Source organism: Lonchura striata, chromosome 5, assembly GCF_050655825.1.
Source record: "Lonchura striata isolate lonStrDom1 chromosome 5, ASM5065582v1, whole genome shotgun sequence".
In the NCBI taxonomy this organism is placed as follows: Eukaryota; Metazoa; Chordata; class Aves; order Passeriformes; family Estrildidae; genus Lonchura; species Lonchura striata.
This window is the reverse complement of record NC_140707.1, coordinates 53,073,682-53,098,944: the sequence shown is the minus strand read 5'-3', so window position 1 is coordinate 53,098,944 and position 25,263 is coordinate 53,073,682. Positions and strand designations below refer to the sequence as shown.

Below are 25,263 nucleotides of genomic sequence, written 5' to 3'. Positions count from 1 at the left end.
CCAGGTTCTAGCAAGAAAATTCACTTTATCCAAGCTAAACACAAGACAATCAATCGACAATGTCTTATTAATAATTCACAAGCAAGAAGAAACTTTGCTCCAAACATTTGATAATCTCCACAAAGAGATAAACTAGCCTATAACAACAGATAGCAGCATTGATATGCAAAGAGGGAGGAACTCAACAGTGTTTTGTAATCTCAAAGAATGACCTTGCCTCATGCTCCTGAGTCAGTAATGATGGCAACAGCACAACAGGTATGAGCCCAAACCCTAATGTTGAATCAATAATCACTATGCTGGGTCATGGCCCCATATCAATCTGAGATGGTTTTACATTATGATGTTGCAACAACCTGTATGATACTGCAAGGTCATATTGCATTGGCTTGGTGGTACCCATGCCATGATGTTGCATGGATATATACAGACACTTGCCTGTGACAACAAATGAGTATAGAGAGATGGTAAATTTTGAAATTACCATCATGGAATAATCATGCAGGATAATACTGATAATGATTGGCGACTTGTATGTCACAAGGCCACTTAATTTTCTTTTTACAGGACAAATTCAGATGAGTGTGAGTCCTAAGTAGGTAAAGTTTTGCCAAAACTAGCAAAGGCACCCCTTTACCCAAACTGTCCTTTCACATTTTCATTCTGACCTGAATGGACAGCAGGTACTTTGTTCTTGCACACTTTTTATCTGCTCAGCCATTTGACTGAATATGATTGACCTCACTACAACCCATGCAGAGTAACAAGATTCAAAAGGAAACTACTGTGACAGGGAAATGGTCCAATTATGCTGAGACCAGCTTTTTCCCTGGCCAAAAAAGATCCAAAGCATAACACATCAAGACACAGAAGGAAGCAGGAACCCAGTGATTGCTGTCAAAGGAGGAGAACAAAGGGATGGCAATTATTTTAATAATTTTCCAAGAGGTGGCAATAATGTTTCTTATAATTGCAGAGAGAAGCAGAAATGTCAATAGTTCCAACAGCCTTTCTTTCTGAATGGAGCCTGAATCAGCTCTTCATTTGGGCTATTGAAGCATCAACTATTTCCCATTAAACTATACTTGGGTCAGTCTGCTTTGGTCACACTCAGCTTAGATTGAATTTGAGAATGATAATTACTGTGAACTCACATCATTTTCCTGGAGTGAATTTGTTTCAGCTTCTTGATACTATTTCCCTATGCATGTATCCTTTTATGTTCCCTTTATTGATACATTGTTTTCTTCTATTTCCTTATTATTGCTACAATGCTGATAGTTGTTGAAGTACGTTTTCCTTAAATCCATTTAATGAAGTTTTATCTTTAAAAAAACCCAGACACTTATTTATAACCGTATTATAAAATATAACAACAAGGATTGCTTTTAAAATACAAAAATAGCCCAGTAAGATTAAACAAAAGATGGCATAGCAATTACTAGTTCTTTTGTCCTCATTTTCAATGGCACCTTGTAAGCAACAACCCAAGCTGACACAGACCTTGTACTCCTCTACCTCTGCTCTGTGTGTGCCTGTGTACTGGGCAGATTCACTCTCTAAAAGCATGCAGGTTGAAAATTACACAGAAACTAGTAATGTATGTTTTGAGACTACTCAGCAGAAGAACAAAATGTAACAGTGAGGAAGAATGTAACTCTGTGCATTCTCTGCACCGTGCTGGACACAGGAACTGCACAGAAGGGTTTGTGAACAATGTCAGCATTCCAGCCCCTCTCATGGCACATAAAAGGCTCTTCCACAAAGGATTCCAAGATGAATAAACATTCTCCTTTCTATCATTTCCCACCCGCTGTAACTTTACAGGTGAACTGATCCAAAAAAAAAGCAGTTATACTAGAAGTGCATGTAATGAAGTTGGAGTATAACAGTGAATTTTAAACAGAACTTGTCTCTGTCTCCCAGTACTGTGTGTAACCTGTTCTGGAGTTCCCAGCCCATCACCTCATATTTCATTTTGACAGTTCAGTGTATCCCAACCTGAGTGCTTGACCTGAAAATGTAGACATGTTTCAGATGAAACAGAAGGTTAATTAGACAAGTTGAAGCCATTAATGAAGGCTATCCATTATTAATCAGTTAGTCCACTATTCACTTTCCCCATATCCAGAAGTATTTCTAAGTCAGTGATAGGTTTTTAGGGCTGATGACATCTCTTAGCAATTGTATCACTCTGGTTATATGATTAGATCCCACAGGCAAAGGACGAAAACATTTTCAGACAAAAGACTTCTAAGGAAAAATCTGAAGTGATGAAAGACACAAGACAAAACTACTTAACACCTCCAGGACTTTCCTGAGCTCTGCAGTGCAGTGCACTCTGGCCTTGCATCTGAGTCACTGAGTGTTGCTGGTAATGAAGCATTGAACCATGAGACACAGAAGATTTTTATGTAGGTTTGCATTTTCATAAAGAAAAATTATAGCAACAGCTGTTTTAAAGTAAATATATCAGTTGAATAATATATGCATTCTGTGTCATAAAAAGCCTACCAGGAGCTTGCAACAGACAGGTAATATTGAATACTCATAGACAATGCTGAAAGATGTCAGAATCTAAGCAGAGAAAATTATCTTCAGAAAATGAGAGCAGAGTTTCTATTAATTGTCCTCACACACATGAAATTTATTTCCCTTGCAAAATAAATCTATCATTGAAGAAAAATGTTTAATTAAGAAATGTTAATAGAAACACGCCTTTTCAACAATTTATATTAAGATTTTATTGCCACGTTAAAGATGAAAGCCTACTCAGTTGTGAAATCTTCACTTATACGAAGTGCTAAAATCATCATCATTGGTTAACTGTAGAGTAAGGGAAAAAGATTTAGGAAATACAACACAGAATCTGTCTTCGGGGGAGATGATGATTACCTTGGTCTTTTCCTTCTCTGGGATTTTTCATTACTGTTAGATGCAGGGTATTTTTCCATTGCCATTTTTCAAAATTTAAAGATGCTTTTCTTGTGTCATGGTTTGCATCATCATAGATCAATTTTAACTTCTAACCTGAATTATTTTAAGTTTCTTATGTAATATCACATACTGAAGTAGCCAGTTCACAATAAATCAGTATACAAAATTATCATGAACTGACAAAATCATATTCCTCCCCTCTAAGGTTATTAAAAATAAACCTACCTAAAATCCCAGACTCTATTGAATGTGCATTATTATGCCTTCTGCTTCAGTAAATCTTCTATTCCTTTTTGGACCAGAGATCTGCAGAACAAACTTTATCTTTAGTAATACTTAATGTCTTAAAATTCAGCTTTTATCCTCAGGAGAAAATTCACCTTTAGGTAATTCCACTACTTGATTATTCAGTGTAGACAGAACACTTTCCAAGGCAAAAGTTTACAGAAATTTTACACAAGATATGCCTTCCCCCCACCATTGTACTAATCTTATATCTCTTTTTATTTTACCTTCCACTTTGAATAAATTATTGCTTGTAAATACTTTTGTGCTGACCTTTGTCCCTCTTTTTCACATGAAGTTTCAGTAAGTCCTGGACCATTTTAGACATTAACTTGCAAATTTTTAGTGGAACTTTGAGAAATGTTGATTTCATCCTTCTAAATGAAACATCACTGTTGCCTTCCCCCCCATGTTTTGAAGATTATACTCCCTTCATCTACACTGAATCATACTTTTCCTCAGTTTGGCAAACCTTTAACAAGCTTCCAAAGCCTGAAGGAATCCCCCAGCATGCCAAACGTGGAGGCAGAAACTGACAATAAATTGGCACACACACAGGCTAAAAGGATCTGCTTCTTCATGTTGGTCTTAACACATTTAGATACTTCTATCAGTCAAACAGAGAGGACATAAGTAACAAAGAAATTCAACAACAAAAACTAGCAGGGTTTTTAGTAAGATACTATCATTACAAACCTTCAGATCTAATACTGGTCTCTGTGAAAATTCTCAAAAGAATAGTCTGTTTTTATCAAAAACAATCAAAGCACTTTTTTGAAAGTAAGACAACTGACTTGTTTATATTAGCACAATAAAGCATCCTCTTACCTTCAAGCAGTAGTCCCTTTATACTTTGAAAATTAATTCCAGATCCTGTGAGGGTTCTATTTTCTTTTAAACTTCTAAATGACTGTAGTTAAATTTCATGGCTTCTTCCAAATTTTCTACAATTTATGAGTCAGTACTTATAACACTTTTCCAAGCACACCATCCATACTCTGCTAACAGCTCTGACATGGGAAGCGAGGCATGAGGCACAAATCATAAGAAGCAGCACAAACCTGGACAGCATGAGATGCAGTGATGACACCCTGAAGCCTAAATTTACTGTCTTTGAGGCAGATCCCTTCACCTGACCTTTTACATGCAAAGCACTCTTTTGGGTCAAATGTAGCCATTCCATATGGAGCAGATTCAGGTTTACCAACAAAAGAATGGAAGGAATTTGAGTCTTCCAGTTGCTCAAAACTGCCCCCCTAATGCTTTGTAGTGGCAGTGGCTTAGACCTGTCTGGCAGCCAAACTCTCACCCAGCTGCTTGCTCACTTTCCTTCCTAATTTGTTCTCCTTTCTGCTGAAGACTAGGAACAAGAAGGCTCATGGTTCAAGATAAACACAGGGAAATCACTTTACAATTACTGCTGGGGACAAAACAGATGCAACTGAGAGAAATTAGTTTACTACCAATTAATGTATATTTATTTATTTACATGTTGGGTTAGCAGGAAACAAAAAGACCAACATTAAAATGGAAGGAAAACACCTCTCCACCCCCTTTCCCAGGCTCTACTTGACTCCTTCACTGCAGATTCCAGTCCCCTGCCTTTGTTATTACCCCAGGCTACACACAGTCCCCTCAGTGAGCCAACAAATGGATGGGGCTGGTTATGGTCAGTACACAGCAGTTCTCTCTGCTGCTATTTCTTTCTTACACTTTTGCTTTACTCCAGAGTGGACTCTCCACAGGTCATTCTTTTTTATTTTGAAATAACCATCTGTTCCAGCCTGGGGTCTTCCACAGGCTACAGCAGATAATCTGCTGTGTCATGGAGCACCTCCTCCTCCTCCTCCTCCTCTCACCTTGTTATTACCTCTGGAGTTTATCACCCTTTCCTGAATGTGCTTCCACAGGTGACACTGGCTTGGCTGCTGGGCTCAGCTGTGTCCAGCACTGGGTCCATTTTGAAGCCAAATGAATCTGGTGTGGGGCAGACCTTGGTCTCAGCCCACAGAAGCCACCCTGCAGCTTCCACCTTGCCCACACTGACACCCAATACATGGTTTTACGTATGTGATGTAATTATTCAGATGGATGCATAACACCCTCTCTTGTTCCTCCCAGTAGCATTTAAACAAGGTTCATTCACATCTGTGGATACACCAAATTTGAAGCAGATTAATTTACTTTTGCAGATATCTGCCCACTTACACTATAATTTTTAGGGGCCCCTGTCATGTACCTAATTTAGGGGTCCCTGTCTCTGTACCTAAATTATACATCTGAGATAGCACAGATTGGTAGCGATGTGGACCACAGCCTCTTTAGTCCAGGCAAGACAAATCAAAAGTCCCAAATTATGGAGGAAGTAATTTTTTTGTTCTCACTGTAAGTAAGTGACAGGAGCAACTTTCTCCCTTGTACTCTTCCATTTATCAAAAATACACTTCAAGTGAACAGAGTGAATGTCACTAACCTTCACACCTGACAAAAGACACAATGCAACAATCTCACCAGAGAACAGACCTGCAGATTAACTCTGTCTGCCCCATATTTGCTGGTTTCAGGAACTTATCACCTACTCCAATAGGCAAGAAGTACAAAATAATGGTTCTAGTTGTACTTGAGTAAAAAAAACACATCAAGATTAATTTTTAATGACTTCTTAAAAAGTACTGAACAATACTCAGCAGCTAAAGCTTTCAGCTCTTTAACTAGCTCAAATATATTCTCTGGACTTTGCCTTGCCCAAGTGATGTGAGTGACCCCCAAAACTACTTATTGTATCAGCAGCTCTGGGAAAAAGGCAGTGAATCTCATTCTCCCAGGAAAAGGGTGGCTTTTGACATAAAAGTGCAAATGTGAAAGCAAAAAACTTCTGTAATAAGCCAACTAATTTTATTCTTTCATGTTCAAAGAACCAGAAACCATACAGTGACTGCCAAGCACCACCTTCATGGAAGTGCCAAATCAGGAATTTCTTTCAGAAAGCACTGGGGAAGATTCATCATGAACCAAATACTACACTGCATAATCCTCTCAGGCACATAGCATTATTCTTAGGGTTGTCCTGTGAAGGGCCAGGAGTGGAAAATGATGATCCTTGTGCATCCCTTCCAGCTCAGAATAATCTATGATTCTGTGAATCCTATGAATGCTAGAGAAGGGATTTTATACTCACAATTCCTCATGGCAAAAAAAAAAAAAAAGTTTTCCCTAACCTTGATACATTTAAAAGTTGCTTAAGCTTACAACTTGCCACTTTCATTGAAGATAAAAAAAAAAAAAAAAGAAACAGGAATCAGGCACCATGTACATCCCGTAGTAGCAATATTGAGAAATCTACTGGATTATCATCACTTTGGTCATTATGATGTGTGTCAGAGTAAGGGTGGGTGTTATGCACAGAACAATACTGAAAGCATTATGCAACACCTAAATGAGGTGGGCAAAGCAGCTCACATTCATAGTTTTGCCTATTTTTGTATTTTTAAAGACAAAATGCTCCTTCCCTATGCCTCTATAAATCTCTTATTTTCCTAGCTTCTTTTCAGACCCAGTTTTGTAATCTAAGTTTTTCATTAAGGAAATAAATAAGCTTGCTAACAAACAGCTGTTCTGAGAGGAGGAGGACAGGAGTAGGGCAAGCAGGAAATACATTGTGCAACTTGATCAAGGGATCTTAAGACACAGCCAAAGAAAATCAATATTGGGTGCCTTGCTTCAAAATTGCATGCAACAACGTATGACCCCTGTCCCTAAAGAGCAGCAATCATCCTTCAGTGCCACTGCTCACATTACATGTGATGTCTTTTCAATTATCTCAAAGGCCAGATTTACCACTCTTTATTCACAAGTTCACAAGCCCATTAATGGCCATCTTGGGAATCATTGCAAGGCTGCAGACTACATACCACACGATGATCTCTCTGATAAAGGTTTTATAAACTGAGTCAATGTGCCATCTAATGTATCAAAATATTTTTTTTCCTAGACTGACAAAAGAAAACCAGAGAACAGCCCCTCTGCCTTCTAAACCAGCATCATCATTTAACACCAGCTGTCACTGAAAGTTGGAAAAATAAGTTCTAGGAAAATAATTACATGTAATAAGTAATGATGTTATGATGAATACCACCACACTGGGAGGGAACTGAAAGGTTTTGGTTGAAAACACATCTTTTAAAATGATCCTACCACTGCTGTAAAAGAATTTTGGAACAGATGTGATTGGATGACATCTATCTGCAGATACATCCAGTTGTGTCTACGCAGACAACCAAGCTCAGAACCAAAGACTCCCTGCCTGGTTTTCAAGGACCTAATTTGGGTCTACAATAAAGTAGTGATGTAAATTTGGTGCTGCAGCTGCATCAATAAATTCTCCCAAACACAGCTGGACATTCAGGTGTAAAAGCAGTGAAACCTGCCTGGAGCTCCTATGTTTGAATTTGCATTAGTCCTGGGATATCTTCACGATGACCCCATTATAATACAGAGATAGCCCAGAAGAGCCTGAGGGGTTTGGTGGGGAGTTGCTGACATAAAGCACAGGCAATGCAATTCTCTGTAAATGCCACTGATAGGTAAACATCAAAAAACAGAGAGGAGCTAAAGGGAAACATTGGCACAAAACAAATGTAGGTTAGACTGACATGTATGAATTCATACAGACATTAAAATAAGTTAAAGTCTTAGGAAAAATATTGATTTTTACAACAGCATTTCAATAGAAATACCAAAACCAGAAAACCAGAAGGGATGAGGTAGAACTGATACAGCCAGAAAAGAGGATGCAATGGTGCAGCTATGAAGGTAGAGGACTGGACTGGATAACTTAGATAGTCCTTTCCCTGTCACGTGTTCCTAAATCAAGATGTGCACCCAGCAACCCCAAAACCCTCATCTATATGTAGCCCCAAAACCAAACAGATGTTTCCCATCAAAAAAGGAACACCGGAAAAATATTGATCAGGATAAAAACTAATGAAAATTTTAAAATCTGTTTCAAGCAAAAAGATTTTCTAACATGTAAAATAGTTGGAACTATATGCCTTTTTATCTACAGATTCCAGTCAAAATTGAATTAATCTCCTTTGAAAAAAAAAATTAAGGTAGTTAACAGCAACAACTGTGGGAGGACTATAGTTAATTGGGCTCCCCAAAAGTAAAGTTTTAAAGAAATATAAATGAGAAGACACAACTTCCTTCCCTTCACAGAAGCAGACAAGAGAAGGCAAGAATATGGTGCACAGCAGTAAGGAAATTTTTGCATTAAAAAAACCAGAGAAGACTTACAAGTTCTTCAAATAATTAATAGAGAAAGAAACTTTCTAGTCTCAAAGCTGGACAGAATTAGTACAGTTGGATTTTAACACATTGTAGGCAAGTCCTTTCAATGTAACGGAACAATGGACTAAGTTCCTCTTGTCGAACCTTCCCAAAGATATAAGGTTAAAAAAAGTCTCAGCAGTGATCTCTGGAATGATGGAGGATGCAGAGTATACATTTATACACAGGCTTCTGTATGTTAGTACACCACCATGCAGAAAATCACACCCAAAGGGAACTTCTACTTCTCCTTGGCAGTCTCCTAGTCCAATAGCTTAAATACCTTCTAGCACATTAATGCTGTCCAGCTCATGATACAATGCAAATCCAGTGGCTACTCCTGAAAGTCTGTATTAAGCAAAAGATTATTGTTCATTGAGGGCATAGTCTCTCTGAATATATTTAGGATACAACATACCTTCTATGAAAGGTAACCTACTGATAGCAAGAATATTTGTAAGAGTTCTTTAGCAATTCACCCAAAGACCTGCAAAGTTAGTGGATCTATTTCTATTGCTAGTTTAGATAGCATATTGGAAGCAGGAACATAGTTCCCTACAGAACTGATTAATCCCACCATCTCTTTAAGGCTAAGCAGTATCATACTAAAAAGGTTAAGTGATCCAAAACGTGAAATCCAGTATCCATGCTACTGGATGTCAGATGAGATTTTCTGAAAATAATACAATAAAAGAGACATGATAAGATAGGAAAGGAACCCTGAGTCAGTATAATTTTTTTTTCATAATTAATGAATGTTATTACCCACCTTCCAGAAAGTGTACTCTTAACATCAGTAATTGACAAGAATAAAGAATAAGCTAAAACAAGGGCTGTGCGAACTGAAAGTAAATTTGGACAGTCAAAGCTAGTAATATACTTGATTATCAGATATGGGTAAAAATATGTTAAGCTGATGCTTTGCACTGTCCCAGATTATACCAGTTATACAAGGCAGTCCTTTTCTGTAGGCTAGAAATTGTTTAAACAAAGCATCACAAATTTAAGTGCAGCAGAAAAAAAGGTATGCCAAGATATTTAAGAGAATATTCACACTACATAAGCTTTACTTCAACTTGCTTTCAGACTGTTGAAGTCTTTACAGTCTCTTCATCCCACTATCCCACTTTTACATGAGGAGGTGGAAGAAGAAAATGCCTGTATCATGTATTTAACATAAAAGCCTTTCAAACCAGCAGGAATCATTCAGTTCAATCATGCTTTATGTACTGAAAGGTTAACTAATGGGAGAGGCTTATTAGCAAAATAACACCACTTCTGCCTTGATCAAACAACACACAAGCTAAGCAAGCTCAGGCTGCATGCACACTTAGAGAGGAAAAACAAGCAACAAATACACCACACAGCATTTTACACCTGGTGCTGTAAAACCAATTCTCAGATGTGTGGGCAACAGCAGCTTTCCAGGGCACTACCTTCCCCCAGCGGTTGGTACTAAACCTCTTGGGGTGGGAGAAGGGAGCACTTTGAAGACTTCTGATTTAAGAAAAGATGAACATTTGGAGCCAGCCAGCTACAGTTCTGAGGCAACAGCCTCAGTTACATAATTTAACCTCTAAAGCCTCAGTTTTCTCATTTCATAAGCATGTTTAAACTACCTTTGAAAGAGATATGGTGATGTGTTTATATAGCTGTTCTAAAATTACATGCAATAGTATGTTTTAGGCATTATAATAACTGTTAGAACAATGTTTCTGAATAGAAAGCTTTTTCAAGAAACACTAGTTTTTGCTAGAGTTTTAGCCAAATTCCAGTGCATTTTCTCCTCAGAATTGACTCTACAGTGTCCTTGTAGAAAAGGAAAAAGCAAAATTGCCCTTAATTTCCTATATAAAACTGTCTAGGACTAGTCATTCGTGTTCTCTACAGCAGATTATTTTCAACTCAGCTGCATATCAATGATCAAGTTATCTTTTCCCTGCACTGAGTTTTGAAACCCTATAAAATTCAAGTTCTATAGCAAACAATGTCTAATATCGCTTGGATTAGATCAAGTTCATATTCTTTTTCCTCATAAGATTCAATAATATGTCTTGTTTAGGATGTTCTTCCTAGAGGCTTAATAGAGAAACAATTCATTTTGCTGTAGCTGACGTAGTATGAAACAGTTGTTAACCTTTGATGAGAAGGTTACATGAGCTACCAAGCTGGGGTAAATTATACTGACAATTGCCCTTGTTTAATTGCTTTTGAGTAGTACTCAGTATGTCTAAATGTGTGGTGAATTATTATTGTAGCCTGCTGCTATCCATTAACATGGAGATCAAGAATTTTATTTTACTTTTTTGATGCAGCCATAGAGAAGGTGATAAAGGCTTTAATTGCAAACAGATTTATTTTAGAACCTATTAGTGCAATTTATCCAAGCATACAGAAGATGAGTTGGTCTGAACAAGCTTGTAAGTTTAAAGCTTCTTATAAAAGGTAAAAATCTGTATTGCCAATTGTTAGCATCTACAAATATGAAAGATTTTAGTCTCTTTTGGAACAAGTACTGAAAACCTCACACTTGTCTTCAACTCTTGGTTCTTTCAAGCAAAGAACATCAGTTGAGGTGATCTTATTTCTTTGACTCTACCAGAAAAAAACCTTCACATTACTTCAATTCCTTTGTATTTAGCATTTAAAAGAAAAATAAAAAGAAGCAGAATAGAAATTTTCTCAACATCAAAAAAACTATCGCAAATGTTTCTTTGTTTATTCACTCACTGACAAGACTGACAAAATTTGAAAATCTCAATTATTAGTTCTGAAATACTAAGAGAAAGTACTGCAAAACAGGAAAGGCAATTCAGCTCAGGTTTTATTGAAATTATATTATATAGCCATAGATGACATAGTCTACCTAAGCACTACAGTCAAAAGAGAGAGTAAAATTAATACCAAGAAAACCACAGTATTTGTACAGTATAAAAGAACTAGCAATATCATAATATTTATTGCCATACAGGGTGTTTGGATAGATACTGTGAGGTACTCTGGCATTTGATTGTTTAACGTCTAGTAGCAATTCGCAAAACCACAATGAATCCTAAGACAAACCTGGACAAAACGGTGGCTGCATATTTAGGGAAGACTCTTTCTTCTGAGATATCCCATTTGCTTCTAATTAGGAACAATTTTTTTAATTTCTGCACTTAGACTAAAAGTGCACTTAGACTAAAATGCTAGTGTCTGACTTTGCCAGTTGTACAACATTAAAAGTGGCAGATGTGTATTCTGAAAAAATGCTGTCCACTATACCAAACCACTACGATCTTAGCAGATGGTTCTGTGACTCAGCAAAGCTCTTTTAAGTTACAGTATTTAGCTGCCCTTATCTTTAAGATAGGTTTCAGAAATGTAACTTCCCACTGAGTGTCATCCATTTCCTCCAATTCTAAATTTTCACTCTGTTATCCAGCTGAATTCAACAGATTTGAGATCCAAACTCCCCAAATTATTTTCAGATTAATAACTCTAATCAGGCTAATTTATGGTCTAATCAGCAATTTTACCATTCATGCCAACATTGTACTACCAACTCTTTCTTCCATGTCTCCAATCAGCTTCACAATGTTCAATGACAACTGCAAAAACACTGGGATCTATGCACAACCTGTCACTGAGCGAGGAGTTAATGAATCCCTGTATCAAAGCACTGAGGGTCCATGCTGCCTGAATGGAGGCAGGGATGCAGAATCCATCATCTTTAGCCACGGGACACCAGCGCGCCATTTCCCGCTCCGCTGCACTCAGCGCCGCACGCTCCTTCGAACACCCGGGGCAGCACTGGCGACAGGGCAGGGAATGGAGCACAAAAGACAGACTGGGTGGGGCACTGAGAGAGCCGGGTGGGGCACAGAGCCAAATGTAAATGGTGCCAGCCATGAACGGGCACACCGGGGTGAAAACCTCCCCTGAGTTCATAGCTTTAGTCACAACACAGGCCTCCTACCAGAGACTCCCACTCAAGAGCTAGGAGATAACAATAAATGGACAATTCCTATGCACAATATGAACTAGTCAAAATTCAATGAAAATGGATTATTAATCACCTGCAAAAATTAAAAAAGTACCATTAACATGTTTCAAAGCTGGCTTGAAAGCTGAAAGTCCATTTCTTTTCTTCAAATTAGTTTTCCTTCACAAATTCTTCTGTGCTCTAGGGAACAATAAATGCAGCATGCACGAACACATGGGACTTCACAGACCAAAAGGGTTTAGGAAAGGACAGGAAAAGACTGAGAGCATTTTGGGACAAAATCATTGTGTATTTAAATAGAATGCTTCCATTAAGAAAAAAAAAAGAAGTCAGGCTCTTTGGCAGTTTTACACCAGCTGGCAAAACAACACATGACATGCATATCTCAGATTTGAGAGTCATTCACATATAGCCTCTCTCAGGCAAAATAACAACACTGAAATCATATATATTTGGTATGGGGATTTTTTATTCAATAAACCTGCTATAATGCAGCTGAATTATAGTCCATTTTTTTGTGCAGATGATCTGCATATGGCAGCCTATAATACATTCACTATTTTCAAAGTACATGGTCAGGAACAGAGGCCTTTTTCCAGGTCAAGACTATGCAGGACAGCTTGACCCTGCCTAGTAACTGAGCATTCCCCAATCTGGTCATTCACTTGCTCCTCCTGAACAAGGATGCAAAGAAAATTGGAGAAGCAGAAGTAAGAGAACTTGTGGATGGGTATAAAGACAGTTTACTAATGAAGCAAAATCATACTGCTTCCCATTTACAGGCAGATGTTGAGCCACTTCCTGGTAAGCAGGGCATGTAGAGACATGCACACCTTACTTGGAAAGACATAGGCCATAAAACATCAGCATCCCCCCTTACCCTTCTTTTCTCGGCATTTTTTTTTTTGCCAGGTACATTATCTTATGGAACAGAATGTCAGTGTGGTCAGTTTGGGTTAGCTTTTCCAGCTGTGCTTCCTTCCAAATTCCAGCGCACTGACAGCATATTCACCGAGTTATGAATTCATTATGGTTTGTCTTTTAATTTACAAATTAGCTTTTAGGGTAATTTTACCATCTCCAATTCTTGTGATCAACATAAAGAAATGGAGTGCCATTAAGATGACAGCCTCAACTGAAGATGACTATCATCCTAAGGAAAAAGGAAGATATGACTTAAAACTTGCACTTAATAACACAAATATAGAAAGGACATAAACACTTGTGCTCTGTAAGACACTCATAACCTATTTGTAATGCAATAGCTCAATGCTTGTAGTCTCCCAACTTATTCCTTGCTGCTAGAGAACAGTACTGCCAGCCCAATTGTGGTGGTATCAGCACTCTATCTGGCCTACACAGCTAAGCAGAAATCTGCTCCACTGTAACAAGGGGAGGTAGGACACTTCAGATACTGCAGTATATGTACATGTATGTCACATCTTAAATGAGCATTTTCTTGCCAATCCCAATTCCCTTAAACAGAATACAACCTAAGTTAAGGTAAAGGTATCCATGAACTAGTTAGTCTGAACTTTAAGAATTGACAAATCACAGTAACAAATGTTTATAAAATATATATGATGATGTGAAGGAGAGACTCCAGTGAATCTTCTTACACTAATGTTAAATCAAAACAGTTCTTCCGGTCCCTCATTTGGCTCATTTTCCATCTTGTCTAGGAGGTTAGCAGTCAAGGCTTTAAGCATACATTAATTCCCGGGTGGTACATATTAAAGATTGTATATTCAGAAGTCTCTGCCAGAGAACTTACTCGTAGCAGAAAGCTACATTCAGACAGTTTTTATATATTAATAATCACAGGAGACCTGCAGAGCACTCTCTCAGGATGGTTGCTAGATTTGTCTTTGTAAAAAATGTCTGTATACAGTTTGTTCTTTAGACCTTCTAAGGACCTAGACAATATAATATTTCGCTTGAAAGCTCATGCTAATTCTCTCCCCTTACCAGCAAGCAGTCTAGTCACTCTCATTCAATAGTTGTTCACTTCCTCAGCTAAATGTGTTATACAAGATGTTGACTCCTGCACTTAGCCATTTTATAAATAAATTCTTGCTTTAACAAAGAAGCCTTTGTCACATTTCACCTTTTGCTGATCCACTGATTGCTTCACTATAAAACATCTTTGATTGAATATGTGTTCTAAAACAACCTATAGAGGCTCATAATTTGTATAAATTAAATTAGGAAAAATGTACACAGTTCTTTGCTGTATCATGAAGGAAATGAGGCATGATGGGCACTAAACACTTTGGAACTCATATCTGCTTAACCATTTCTGCTATTCTCCAAGAAACTGTAGTAAACTCAAAGATAGAGATGACACACTGCTTGAAATACTGGAAAAGTAAGAGTAAACACTGTTCTAAATAGACATCAATGTAAACACAGTCAAGATATGGTAGATAAAATTATTTATGTTCACAAAAAATAAACTTGAACAAACTTAGGGTTTTATACAAGAACAAAAAAGGTGGTCTAACATGGTGAATCACCCTAAGAGAAAATTGTAACTAACATCAGTAAAGGCAGCTAAAAATAAAGCAAAACACAAGATAGGATATTGAAGCAGATCACTCTTCTACAGCCTCTGCTGATATACTGCCTGCAAAATAATGCAGGTTAGTCTTAAGGAAACCCTGCTCTTTCTACTTTCTTGGATACAAGAATGTAAGCCTGTTAATGCCGTCTGTATTCAGCCTCAGAAAGGCTGAAATATCTTGCATCAAAGAGACTTTGGTTTCAGAAAAGTAAGACAAAAACTCCAATTGTATTTTGCCATTTATTATCTCAGAGTAGCCTTAAAGTTATTCAGTTCATCATATACCCTCTGGTTACTATAAGGACAACCCTGCATCTATCCCTCTCCTGATTCTAAATCATCTGCTCCTTCTGTATGTGCTCAGATGACATATCACTGCAGTTTGGAAGGCAGACTTCATAGACAGGAGCCAGAATTGGTTTTACAACTGTAAAATCCACAGACTTGGGCCAGAATAATTGAAAAGAAAATAAATTACAAAGTACACATTCACTTTCATCCATTTATACTTATTTTGATTTAGCAATGCCATCTCTAACTCAGGGAAAACTTACTACACTTATTGCTTAAAGATCAGAATGGGCTACATCAGATTCTGTAGCCTTCAGTGCTAGTCTAGTGCTAAATGATGGATCCCCCCCACCCTGGCCTGGGCCTACTTTGGCAAAACTCATCCTAAAATCACTAACATTTTTGCCCAAACCTGAATTCCTTCTTGTGGGGAACTCAGAAACTGGAACAGCTTCACATCACCATTCTGAAGATCCAGAAGCTTGATGGCAGTTTACCATACAGAACAAAATAAAAGAATGCAGACTAAGCCAACAGCACACGTGAATGATTTCTGTCTCCACAATTACTACAAGAATGACAACCATCATCACTTGCAGCCATTTCTCTCCCCATTTCATCTCTATGTTTTGTATGTGATGAAGCACAAAAAATAAGGTGTAGTGCTGCAAAGTGAATAAACAGACAGAAGCATTGAACCCACAACTCAAGACAGGCAGTCATTTAAGTAGCCATTGTGGAAGAAAATTTCCTGGTATAGGTTTAGACTTGTGCTTTGATTGAATTGTCAGAAAAACAAAAAAATATCATAAGGAGGGATCTGATGCTCTAGCAACACTCTCACTTCATGTGCTACAGTCTGTTCACACAAACACCTCATGCTTCATATGCAACATCGATCTGGATGGTGTGCCATCCATTTCTGCAGGGCTGCCACCTCATTCTTCACTGTAAGTCAGGAGAGAAAATAGTTTCAGAGGCTGTAATTTTTTGTCATATAAAACAGACCTCTTAGTCAATAATTTTCCACAATATCTGAAAGACTCATAATTAAAAAATGAATTCTAACAGAACAGCTGTAAAATAAACAGGTAAATTCATAACTTTGACTTCAAATCTACAAATAGAAGAGATCAATGGACACTCCAGAACATATATTATATTAAGAAAGCAGGCTTAACTACTAAAAGGTCTCCTTAGAAGAGTATGAACAACTTTTACAATCTTTAAAATACAATCAGATCTTGATAAACCATAGCCATTACTATTACTTTTGGATTAGGTTTTTGTTTAGTGATGCACATTAGAAAACAATGATCATCAGGTGGCTTTTGCCACTTGTTATCACCAATAAAACACCCAGGGAAGGGTGAGGAGGTCAGCATGCAGTAAATAGCATGCAGAAGAGTCTGTGAATGGAATATCTAAAAAGGCCTCAGGAAAAGAGGTATCCCCAGGAATTTTTATCAACCCAGAAAAATCTCTGTCAGTTTTATTATTACTATTATCATTAAATATAATTGCACCTGAAAAAGTCAAGATGCTAAATATATATAAAATAAATTACCTTAAAATTAGTGTTTTCTCTTTCTCTTATAATTTGCTTCATGGTTTAAGTAGATGGGTTTTCAAAGTTTATTTTATTGTCACTTTAATCTGTTTTCATAGCTCTGATTTAAAAATCTATTTATCCCACATTTCTATTACAATTTTACACATGCTGCCTTGCTTCTCTTGACAATTGAAAATGGCCTAATGGAAGGCTTTGAAGAAAAGAAGATGGACAAGTCTTTGACTATGACAGCACAAGCATGTAGCAGTTTTCAGACAGTTACAAAAGATCTTGGTCTCATGAAAAGTTTGCATGAAATTTGTTAAGAGATCCTAAAAGGTCTTAACTGTCATTTCAAGATGCACCTTTAACTTTAGATTTCATTTTTTTTCTGAAATAATCCTGATGTAAACTCACTTCTATTTATTTGAACCATAAACCAGAGATAACAGTCTTACAGACATTCAAGAAGTCACTAACACTTTAAAAGTTTCTCTTCAACTTTCCTATTGCATGTCACAGCATGAATCTCAGATGACATTCTTTATTTGAACAGTTAGGTAGAGTCAGTTATATATATGATGAACAGTGATACCATACCCAGAAGAGCACAGCAGCATGCCTTTGCTCCTCATGAATGACTGGCAAATCCTCCTAATCCATCCTGACCACAAAAGAACAAGAGAAATTAAAGCTGAACTAGTTCTATATTTACTGCTAGTGAACAGCTTCAGGGATAAAATTGGCCAAACTACACAGGAAGCATTCAATAGAACTTTTAGCAAGAATATCAACCACAAAAAGTAGATTTTATTTAAATATCTGAAATAATCTGAAACTAGCACCATGCCATACAGAGTAGTTTGAAAAAAAAATATGTAAAAGAAGCTGAAAATTTTTCATTATTTTCTTTTCCAAAACTGATTGGAAAGAGAAAGCAATGATTTTCTTTTGTTATTATTTTTTTTTAATGAATGTGTATGTCTCAGGTTTAATTTATTTGTTTCAGTCTATTCAGCAAAAATTTTTGTAATTAAAAAAAATCAGTCATTAAAATGTCCAATTAAGGATAGAGAAAGGTAAATGTTTGAGACCAAGATACAGAGAAAAAAAATGTGCCTTCATCATTAATGCTGCAATGAGTCATTATGCAAGTACTTATCTTACTGCAGAACTTAAATTTCTGTTGTTGGTACTTGTGTCCATTTCCCCTCTTCTGTCTACCAACTACTACAAAGAGCCTGACTTTCATTTTCTCTATAACATCCCATAAGGCATGCAAGAGCACATGATCCCATCTTAGACTTTTTCTACAGCCTCAACAAATTCATATCTCTGCACCTCTCCTCACATGCAACAAGACTGTTTTCCAGTTAATTTATAGAATTTTGCATGTTATAATGTAACACCTGAAGAATATACATTGCCTTGCTCAGATATGTCAAGTCACATTTACATAATTTGAGTCACAGGGTTGCAACCAATTAGGCTTAGCACTGCTCAATTTTACAGTCTTCTGGGGTTCTTTTTGTTTTGTTTTTAAGAAATGAAGAAAACCTGGTTTTATATTAAAAAAAGAGACAGGATTTGATGTCATTTTCATTCCAGCACAAAAAAGCCTAAATATTTGGATATATCACAAAAGAGAAAAACCAGAATGGGTGACAGTCTAATGGCTCAAGCCATATCTATCCTATTCCATTGAATCTGAATTTTACAACAGGATTCAAAATAAAAGCAACTTAAAATGCTGGCAGTGAGCACTAGAACATTGCTTCTGGTTGTTCCAGAACCACCCTGCAATATATCCAGTGCTTCAACATGACTGTGAATATGGCAAACTCCAGCAGCAGACTAAGGCCCTTCATCATTTACTTTAGGTCTGTTTTGGCCCCTAGCATTCCTTCCTGTTTACTTATATATCTTCAAGGTTCCATGAAATGTCAACATACCCCCAGCTCATTCAAAATTTGCAAAGGGCCCAATTGCCTTTCCACTATGAATTAATGCATAATACATTGCAAATAATCTGAACATCAAGTAACACAACCAGCATTTACCTCTAGTAAACCTCTTGGCTATTTGCCAGACAAAACCAAAGCAAACAGCCTCTTCTCTTCCCAAAGAATCACATAAAGTAACAAACTCAGAGTGTTTCCAGTCCTAGTGTTTGCATTTTCTCAAGTAATTCAACTATCCTAAAACCCCCTTCATTCAAGCTCTCACTATATTTTTTTTCTTGCAAAGCCATGTTGCACTAACATAAAATTCTTATTCTTTTGAACTACCCTGCTAAAGCAAGCATCAGCTATGTCAGCTTGAGGATCTGTTCAGTTCTCACTTAACAGTCTTCATGAGGAATAAACCAACAACCTTTACTCTTAAAAGCTTCTACTCTTTGCTTTCCAAGAATAGAAATATTTCACTAGAAATTCAGCTGTATTCAGGACTATGCATATGAATCAGTAGATTACCACTGATGCAAAATGTTCCTTCACCTTTTGAACAAATCCTACTCCTGAATCACATAAAGCTTTTGAGTTTTGTTTGTTTCCTCCCTCCCAAATTACTTTTGGCATCAAGATTTAATCCTTTGTGCATCCCATTCAGCAACTCTACAAAGCTCTAAAGAACTACTATAAGCAGTTTAACCTGATGAGAATTGAAGACATAGAAAATACAGAATATGACACATGATATTTTAGAGTAACAGCTTTCTTCAAATTCATATCCAGTTAAGAGAAACCCAGGTCTGGGAGAGACGTGGGCCTGTCTGTACTCACTATGTGCAGCTGCAGAAAATCACCAAGCCCAGGGGCACTGTCAATCCGGACAAGAATGCCATCCTTCACTGTTGTGCTGAAGCCCACAGCAAGACGGTCTGTCCTTGTGCTTGGTCTGTCATTAGCTGGCCAGGTGTACAGGATGAGACCTCCACTCTTCCCAAAGATATATGTGGCACCAGCTACAAGATACAAAACAAAAGAAAAATGTATTAGTTACTTATTTGCCAAGTCTGGTGGTAATCCTATGACTTACGAGAGGAGCAACTTAAGCAAGCACATGCTTTCATTAGTTACAGGGGTGAAAACAATGTGTCCTGCTGGCCAGGCCTGATGAAGTACATTACTAGTTCCTAAGTAAAGCCATGCAGCATTTAAGACAAAGATAAGTGAAGAGTTTATCAAAAATCATCAAGATGGCTTATCAAGAATGAATTATTTCATTAGTGCTAATACCCCAGACAAGGCTGGATAGAACACTGCTGTTCAGGGGGTTAAATCACAAGTCACTCCTATTTCAAAAGCATGGGATTCAGTGTCTTATAAGGGGATTCAAAGGAAATATTTTTCATTTCTCCTTAGGTTGGACTTGCCTTCAGCTAAAGTCTATTCACACATAGTAGGAGACTATACTTTTCTCAACACTTCTTGAGATTTTTTTGATATCTAGTCCACATATTTCCAGCATCATTTGTCTTGTCATAGCTGAACCTGGGAATTTGTTCCTTGCCCTTGTTTTTAAAGACAACACCAAACTTCCTCCATGCTGAGCACTGTCCTCCCACATTCATGAGGGCCATCTGAGCTGAGGAAGGCAGAAATGCAAGTGAAGAATTATTACTGCAGACGAGTAAGCTGAGAAGCTAAAGCATTTGGAGTTCACATTCTAACTTGAATTAAACAGTCTGAGTTAGGAGCAAGATTTTATAACTCAGCAGTTATAAAATCATCCCCTGAGCTTCTTAAAAAATATACCTAAAATTCCTGTCCTGTCCAAATCTTCAGGCAGGCCAGGAACAACACTCCTCCATGTTTCAGCCACTTACTCATTCAGCCTCCATGTTTCAGCCACTTCTCATTTTTCTGAGCACTATTACAATTGTTACAGAATAGTAAGTAAAAATAACCAGCTTCTGTTACTGCAACAAGGATAAAACATATGTAGAAAATACAGGCAATTACTGGGTACATGTTCTAATCTGAGTGAAACTACAGCTGAGAATTACAACATGTACCATGCAACCCTGTGCAGAGTAAAAGTAGATAGATACAGAAACAGGTAGGATCATAGAACGGTAATTTCCACACTTGCCTACAAAGCTGCAGCTTCACTAAAGCTCTCTATGACCTGAATTCCAAATAAACGCTACACATTAGTAGAAATAATTGATACACTTCTCCCTTGCTAAAGAGGCTTCCTCTACACATCTCAGAACACATTACTAAAACAGACATCAAAAGTTCAGCCACAGAGAAATTAAATTATTTGTGAACAGCTGACTCAATGACAGAGCGATAATGAATCATGTTTCCTTCTTCCCTTCTAGGCTTGTGCACGACCAACAGAACATGCCCTCAGTAAATTCAGACAAATGCATCCAAAATCAGAGTTATATAGGAAATTTCAGTCATAATTCTGAATTATCAAAGGAGCATATTCTGGCATTCTGGAAATGTGAACATACACTATTTCACTTTGAGAAAGAATAATTTTACAGACTTGGTCTCCTCATTCAGATTTAAACTCCAGACAGAGGGTGTACAACTATTTTAAGATGTGTAGAAAGAGGTTCTGTCTGTTTGAACACATCCCCAGCTCTATCTACAACCTTATGGTTAGACAGCTGGAGATGACCAGGTAGTGAATTACTTATGTCCTCCCCCCATGCTCAGGTGTAAGAACAGTCCCCCTAAAACTACACTACAAATATACTCCTTCAGTTTATCTGTTTGTTCTATAATTTGTGTGTGTATTTGCAGTACAGACTAAAACTAGGCAAATTAAAACCCACTTCTCAAAATTACTTTCACTTGAATTTCAATTTCTCCTCCTTTCCTCTGCACTAGTTATCAGGCCTTTCAGCAGCAAAGACAAGCTTGGAGGTGAGTTCTTCACTCTTTATGAAGACAGATTACTTTTTTGCCTCTCTAAGAGTCATTTGGCTGCAGGTAGACCACGTCAGTCCTCCAATGAGAGCCAATTACATCCTCACAGGACTTTCATGAGACTTAAGTACTTAAACAGATCTTATTTTCTCCTCACAGAAGATAGATTGCGCTTGTAAGCCTAACCTGACAATATTTAGTACTTTGGTATGATGGTACCAAGGTTCCTAAAAAACAACACAGTATAAATCTGCCTCTGTTGGGTCTTATTCCAGTTTTCTCTGAGATGGCTCTACATAATGCTTCATGAAGACATGTAGTACTCTGTGTTTCAGCTGGGAATGTCAACTCAGTTCTGGAGTTCACCTGGTCCACAGGCTGTCCAACTTTACGTCAAAAGTGTCAGGGATTTACTGTGATGGATTTTGCAGTCATATATTCTGGCAAGGCAGTGAGTTCTTGAAAGAAAGATAATTCAGATGCAACAACCAGAGCAGCACTAACCCAAACCCAGATTTCTGTAAGAAGAAATCTCATGGCCAGTAGTTGTTTGTTTATTTTCCAGGTCAGAAAATATCTGCCTAATGAGAGATGGGACACTTGCTTTACCTGTGTGTAGCTGAATGTACAGATATTTGTTGGATATATCAATGCCCCTTCCCTTCACCAACTTTTTGAGGACAAATAGGATATCCATTGACATTTTTGGAAAGAGACACATATTAACATTGTGCCAGTATAATTTTTTCCCCAAATCATGAACAAAATAGTCTATCCAGTCTGAAAACATAAGGTGCAACAAGTAAAACTGAAATATAACAAGAGTTAGTACCACATTGCAATCACATAAAGAGAAAAGATAACAAAAAAAAAACCAACCATGCAACACAAACACACTTGACTTAAATACTTCTATTTGACTGCATCAACCATGAGTTTATAGAGTTTGGAAATATGAGACAATTGAAAACGACAAGCAAATTATAACCCTGGACTTCAGGAAAGGAGATTTCAGCTTCACCAGAACTTGACAAGGCCTGGACAACTCTATTGGATTGGACTTGCTTTAAGCTGGTGTAAGGTGGCTAGACCAGTTTACCTCCAACAGTCCCTCCAGACCTTAAATCAATAATTATCCTTTTTTTTTGTGGTCTTGCAGAGAATTGTAGAATAATTAACCAAAGCATTCTGATTAAAAAAAGAAAGCTGGTGAAATGCACATCTGTTCATCTTGATATCTTCTTGTACCTAAGGTCTGTCACAGTCCTCTTTATCAGACAAGAAATTGTAGTTTTTTTCTAAGATACTTTCTATTCAAGACAGACGGGAGACTACACTCTTAATAAGCAGCCACTTTATATTTAGTTTTTCCTCACTGTCGAAGGTTTAATTATGCAACTCCTTTAATAAATACAACACCAACTGGTCCTTAGCAATAGAAAAGTCTGAAGGACTGATTAATTTCACTGTTTTATAATATATTATTGTTACAATGTTTCACCACTTAAACTACATAACACTAAAGTCAACCCATACCATGCAAAAAAAGTAGAATAATAAAATCAAGGATACAAGCATACATAATTATTTCCCCAGTCAGTTTTGTGAGCAATCTCACTTCTCACAGTGCCCTGGGCCGGATTACCAACACATAAAAACAAATGGAAGCAGAATATTTTCAGCTACTCTGCATGTTGCATACAGAATTTGGTCAGCACTGGGAGCTCAGAGAACTGAAGAAGCACCTAGCAAGGAAGCACCCTACAGATTTAAGTTACTAGGACACCATTACATGTTTAGCATGTACAAAACTTATAAACTCACAAAATTTAGTGTGGCAGACTGACAGTTGACTTGTCCCAGAAATTACATAACTTGTAACTTATATAATTGGTATTAGAGATCAAAGATGCGTATGTTACATGTGACAATGCAGTGTGCATATCTAGCTCAGGTAAATTACGTATTTGCTAGTTATATTCATGAATAGAGCTGTTAGATTATTCAACTTCAGACAAAATAAAATAGTTTGAGGCAAAGACTTCTCATTGAAAACTTCTAACAGTAAAGTCATAACTAAGATTATAAGCCACAGCAAATAAAGCCTACAAGTGAGGTGTTTTAAGAAGCATTTAGTTTAAGTTAGCACCATAATTTGTAATTTTAATTCATAATTGCCTAAAGACTTCAAAACCTTATTTTAAGGATGAGTTTCTTCAGTCAATATAGTATAACTGCAGCTAAGTAGAAAAGAAAAATAATAATGTAAAAGTAGAGTAGTAGAAAACAAGTCTATTGCATCTGCACAAATTATAACTGCCACACACTCCTTCAAATTTCCCCACACTAAATAATTGATTGCAAATTCTCTATTTGCATCTACTAAACCATCAAAAGCCTGGTTTGCTCAGCTACAGCACAGCACACACACTCATTTCCCTGTGGCCAAGGAAATGTAACATTTGGAAGGCATTACGGTGTTTATACTCTGAAGGGTTAACTGCAGCAACTCTGCACTGGGAGGTGAATACAAGTTTAACATAGTGTTAATGCTACAGGTCATATTTTTACCAACATTCTAAAGTACCTTTAGAATGCAAAGTATGAAGAACCCAGGCCAATTCAAAAGCTACAATACTTACTTGAGTACCTTTGAGAAATCTAGCCCAAGGGAGATAGTCACAAGTGGTATGGAATGTAGGAGGGCATGGGTGACCTTTTAAAAGCCTTTTCTGCTTCAGTGATTTAGAAGTTCACCCCTGAACAATAATAGGACTTTGATAAAGTGACAGAATATTTGCAAAAAGAATGCTGTGGCACCTCCTGAGATGAGGCCTGGAGACATATCCTGTGCCTTGTGCCACTGCCTGGATCATCACCTTGGTGCTTGGAAAGCAAGTCCTGCAGTAGCATAGTACCCTAGAAAGAATTGAGGCTGACAATGGAATTCATTTCAAAAATAACTTGTGGACACCTTGGCCAGGGAGCACAGAGTGGGGCATCAACTCCCCACCTGCACCAGCCTCTGAGAAAACTGAACAATGGACTGTTAAAAGTCACATTGAAATCAATGAGTGGTGGGACCTTCAAACACTGGGATCTACATTTAGTGATGCCACGTGTTCAGTTGATACCAGAAGCTCTACTGGTCGAGTTGGCCCTGCACAGTTATAATCTCCACATACCAGAAGGGGATGAAGCCTCTGTGGTGCACATGACAAAGGTGTTAGGGAGGACAGTTTGGATTAGTCCTGCAAAGGCAAATCCGTCTGTGGGATTGCTTTTGCTCATGAACTTGGATGTATTTGGTGGGTAATGCAGAGGAACAGGGAAACACAATGTGTACCTCAAGGGAATTTGATTTTTGGGTGAGAACAGTCTGTAATGCTGAATTTTATAATACTGGTGGCTAAAATGATGTTGCCACTCTATG

The 25,263-nt window shown here is 37.5% G+C and overlaps 1 protein-coding gene across 25 annotated transcripts in view; it reads right to left on the bottom strand.

Annotated features, from left to right (window-relative positions):
- NRXN3 (neurexin 3) overlaps positions 1–25,263 on the bottom strand; it is a 963,701-nt gene that overhangs the window by 224,064 nt on the left and 714,374 nt on the right. For all 25 annotated transcript variants that reach the window (XM_085582217.1, XM_021542849.4, XM_085582229.1 and 22 more), the window contains one exon: positions 19,725–19,906. In XM_085582217.1, coding sequence (XP_085438343.1) covers positions 19,725–19,906 — 182 coding nt within the window. The remainder of the gene's footprint in view (positions 1–19,724; positions 19,907–25,263) is intronic.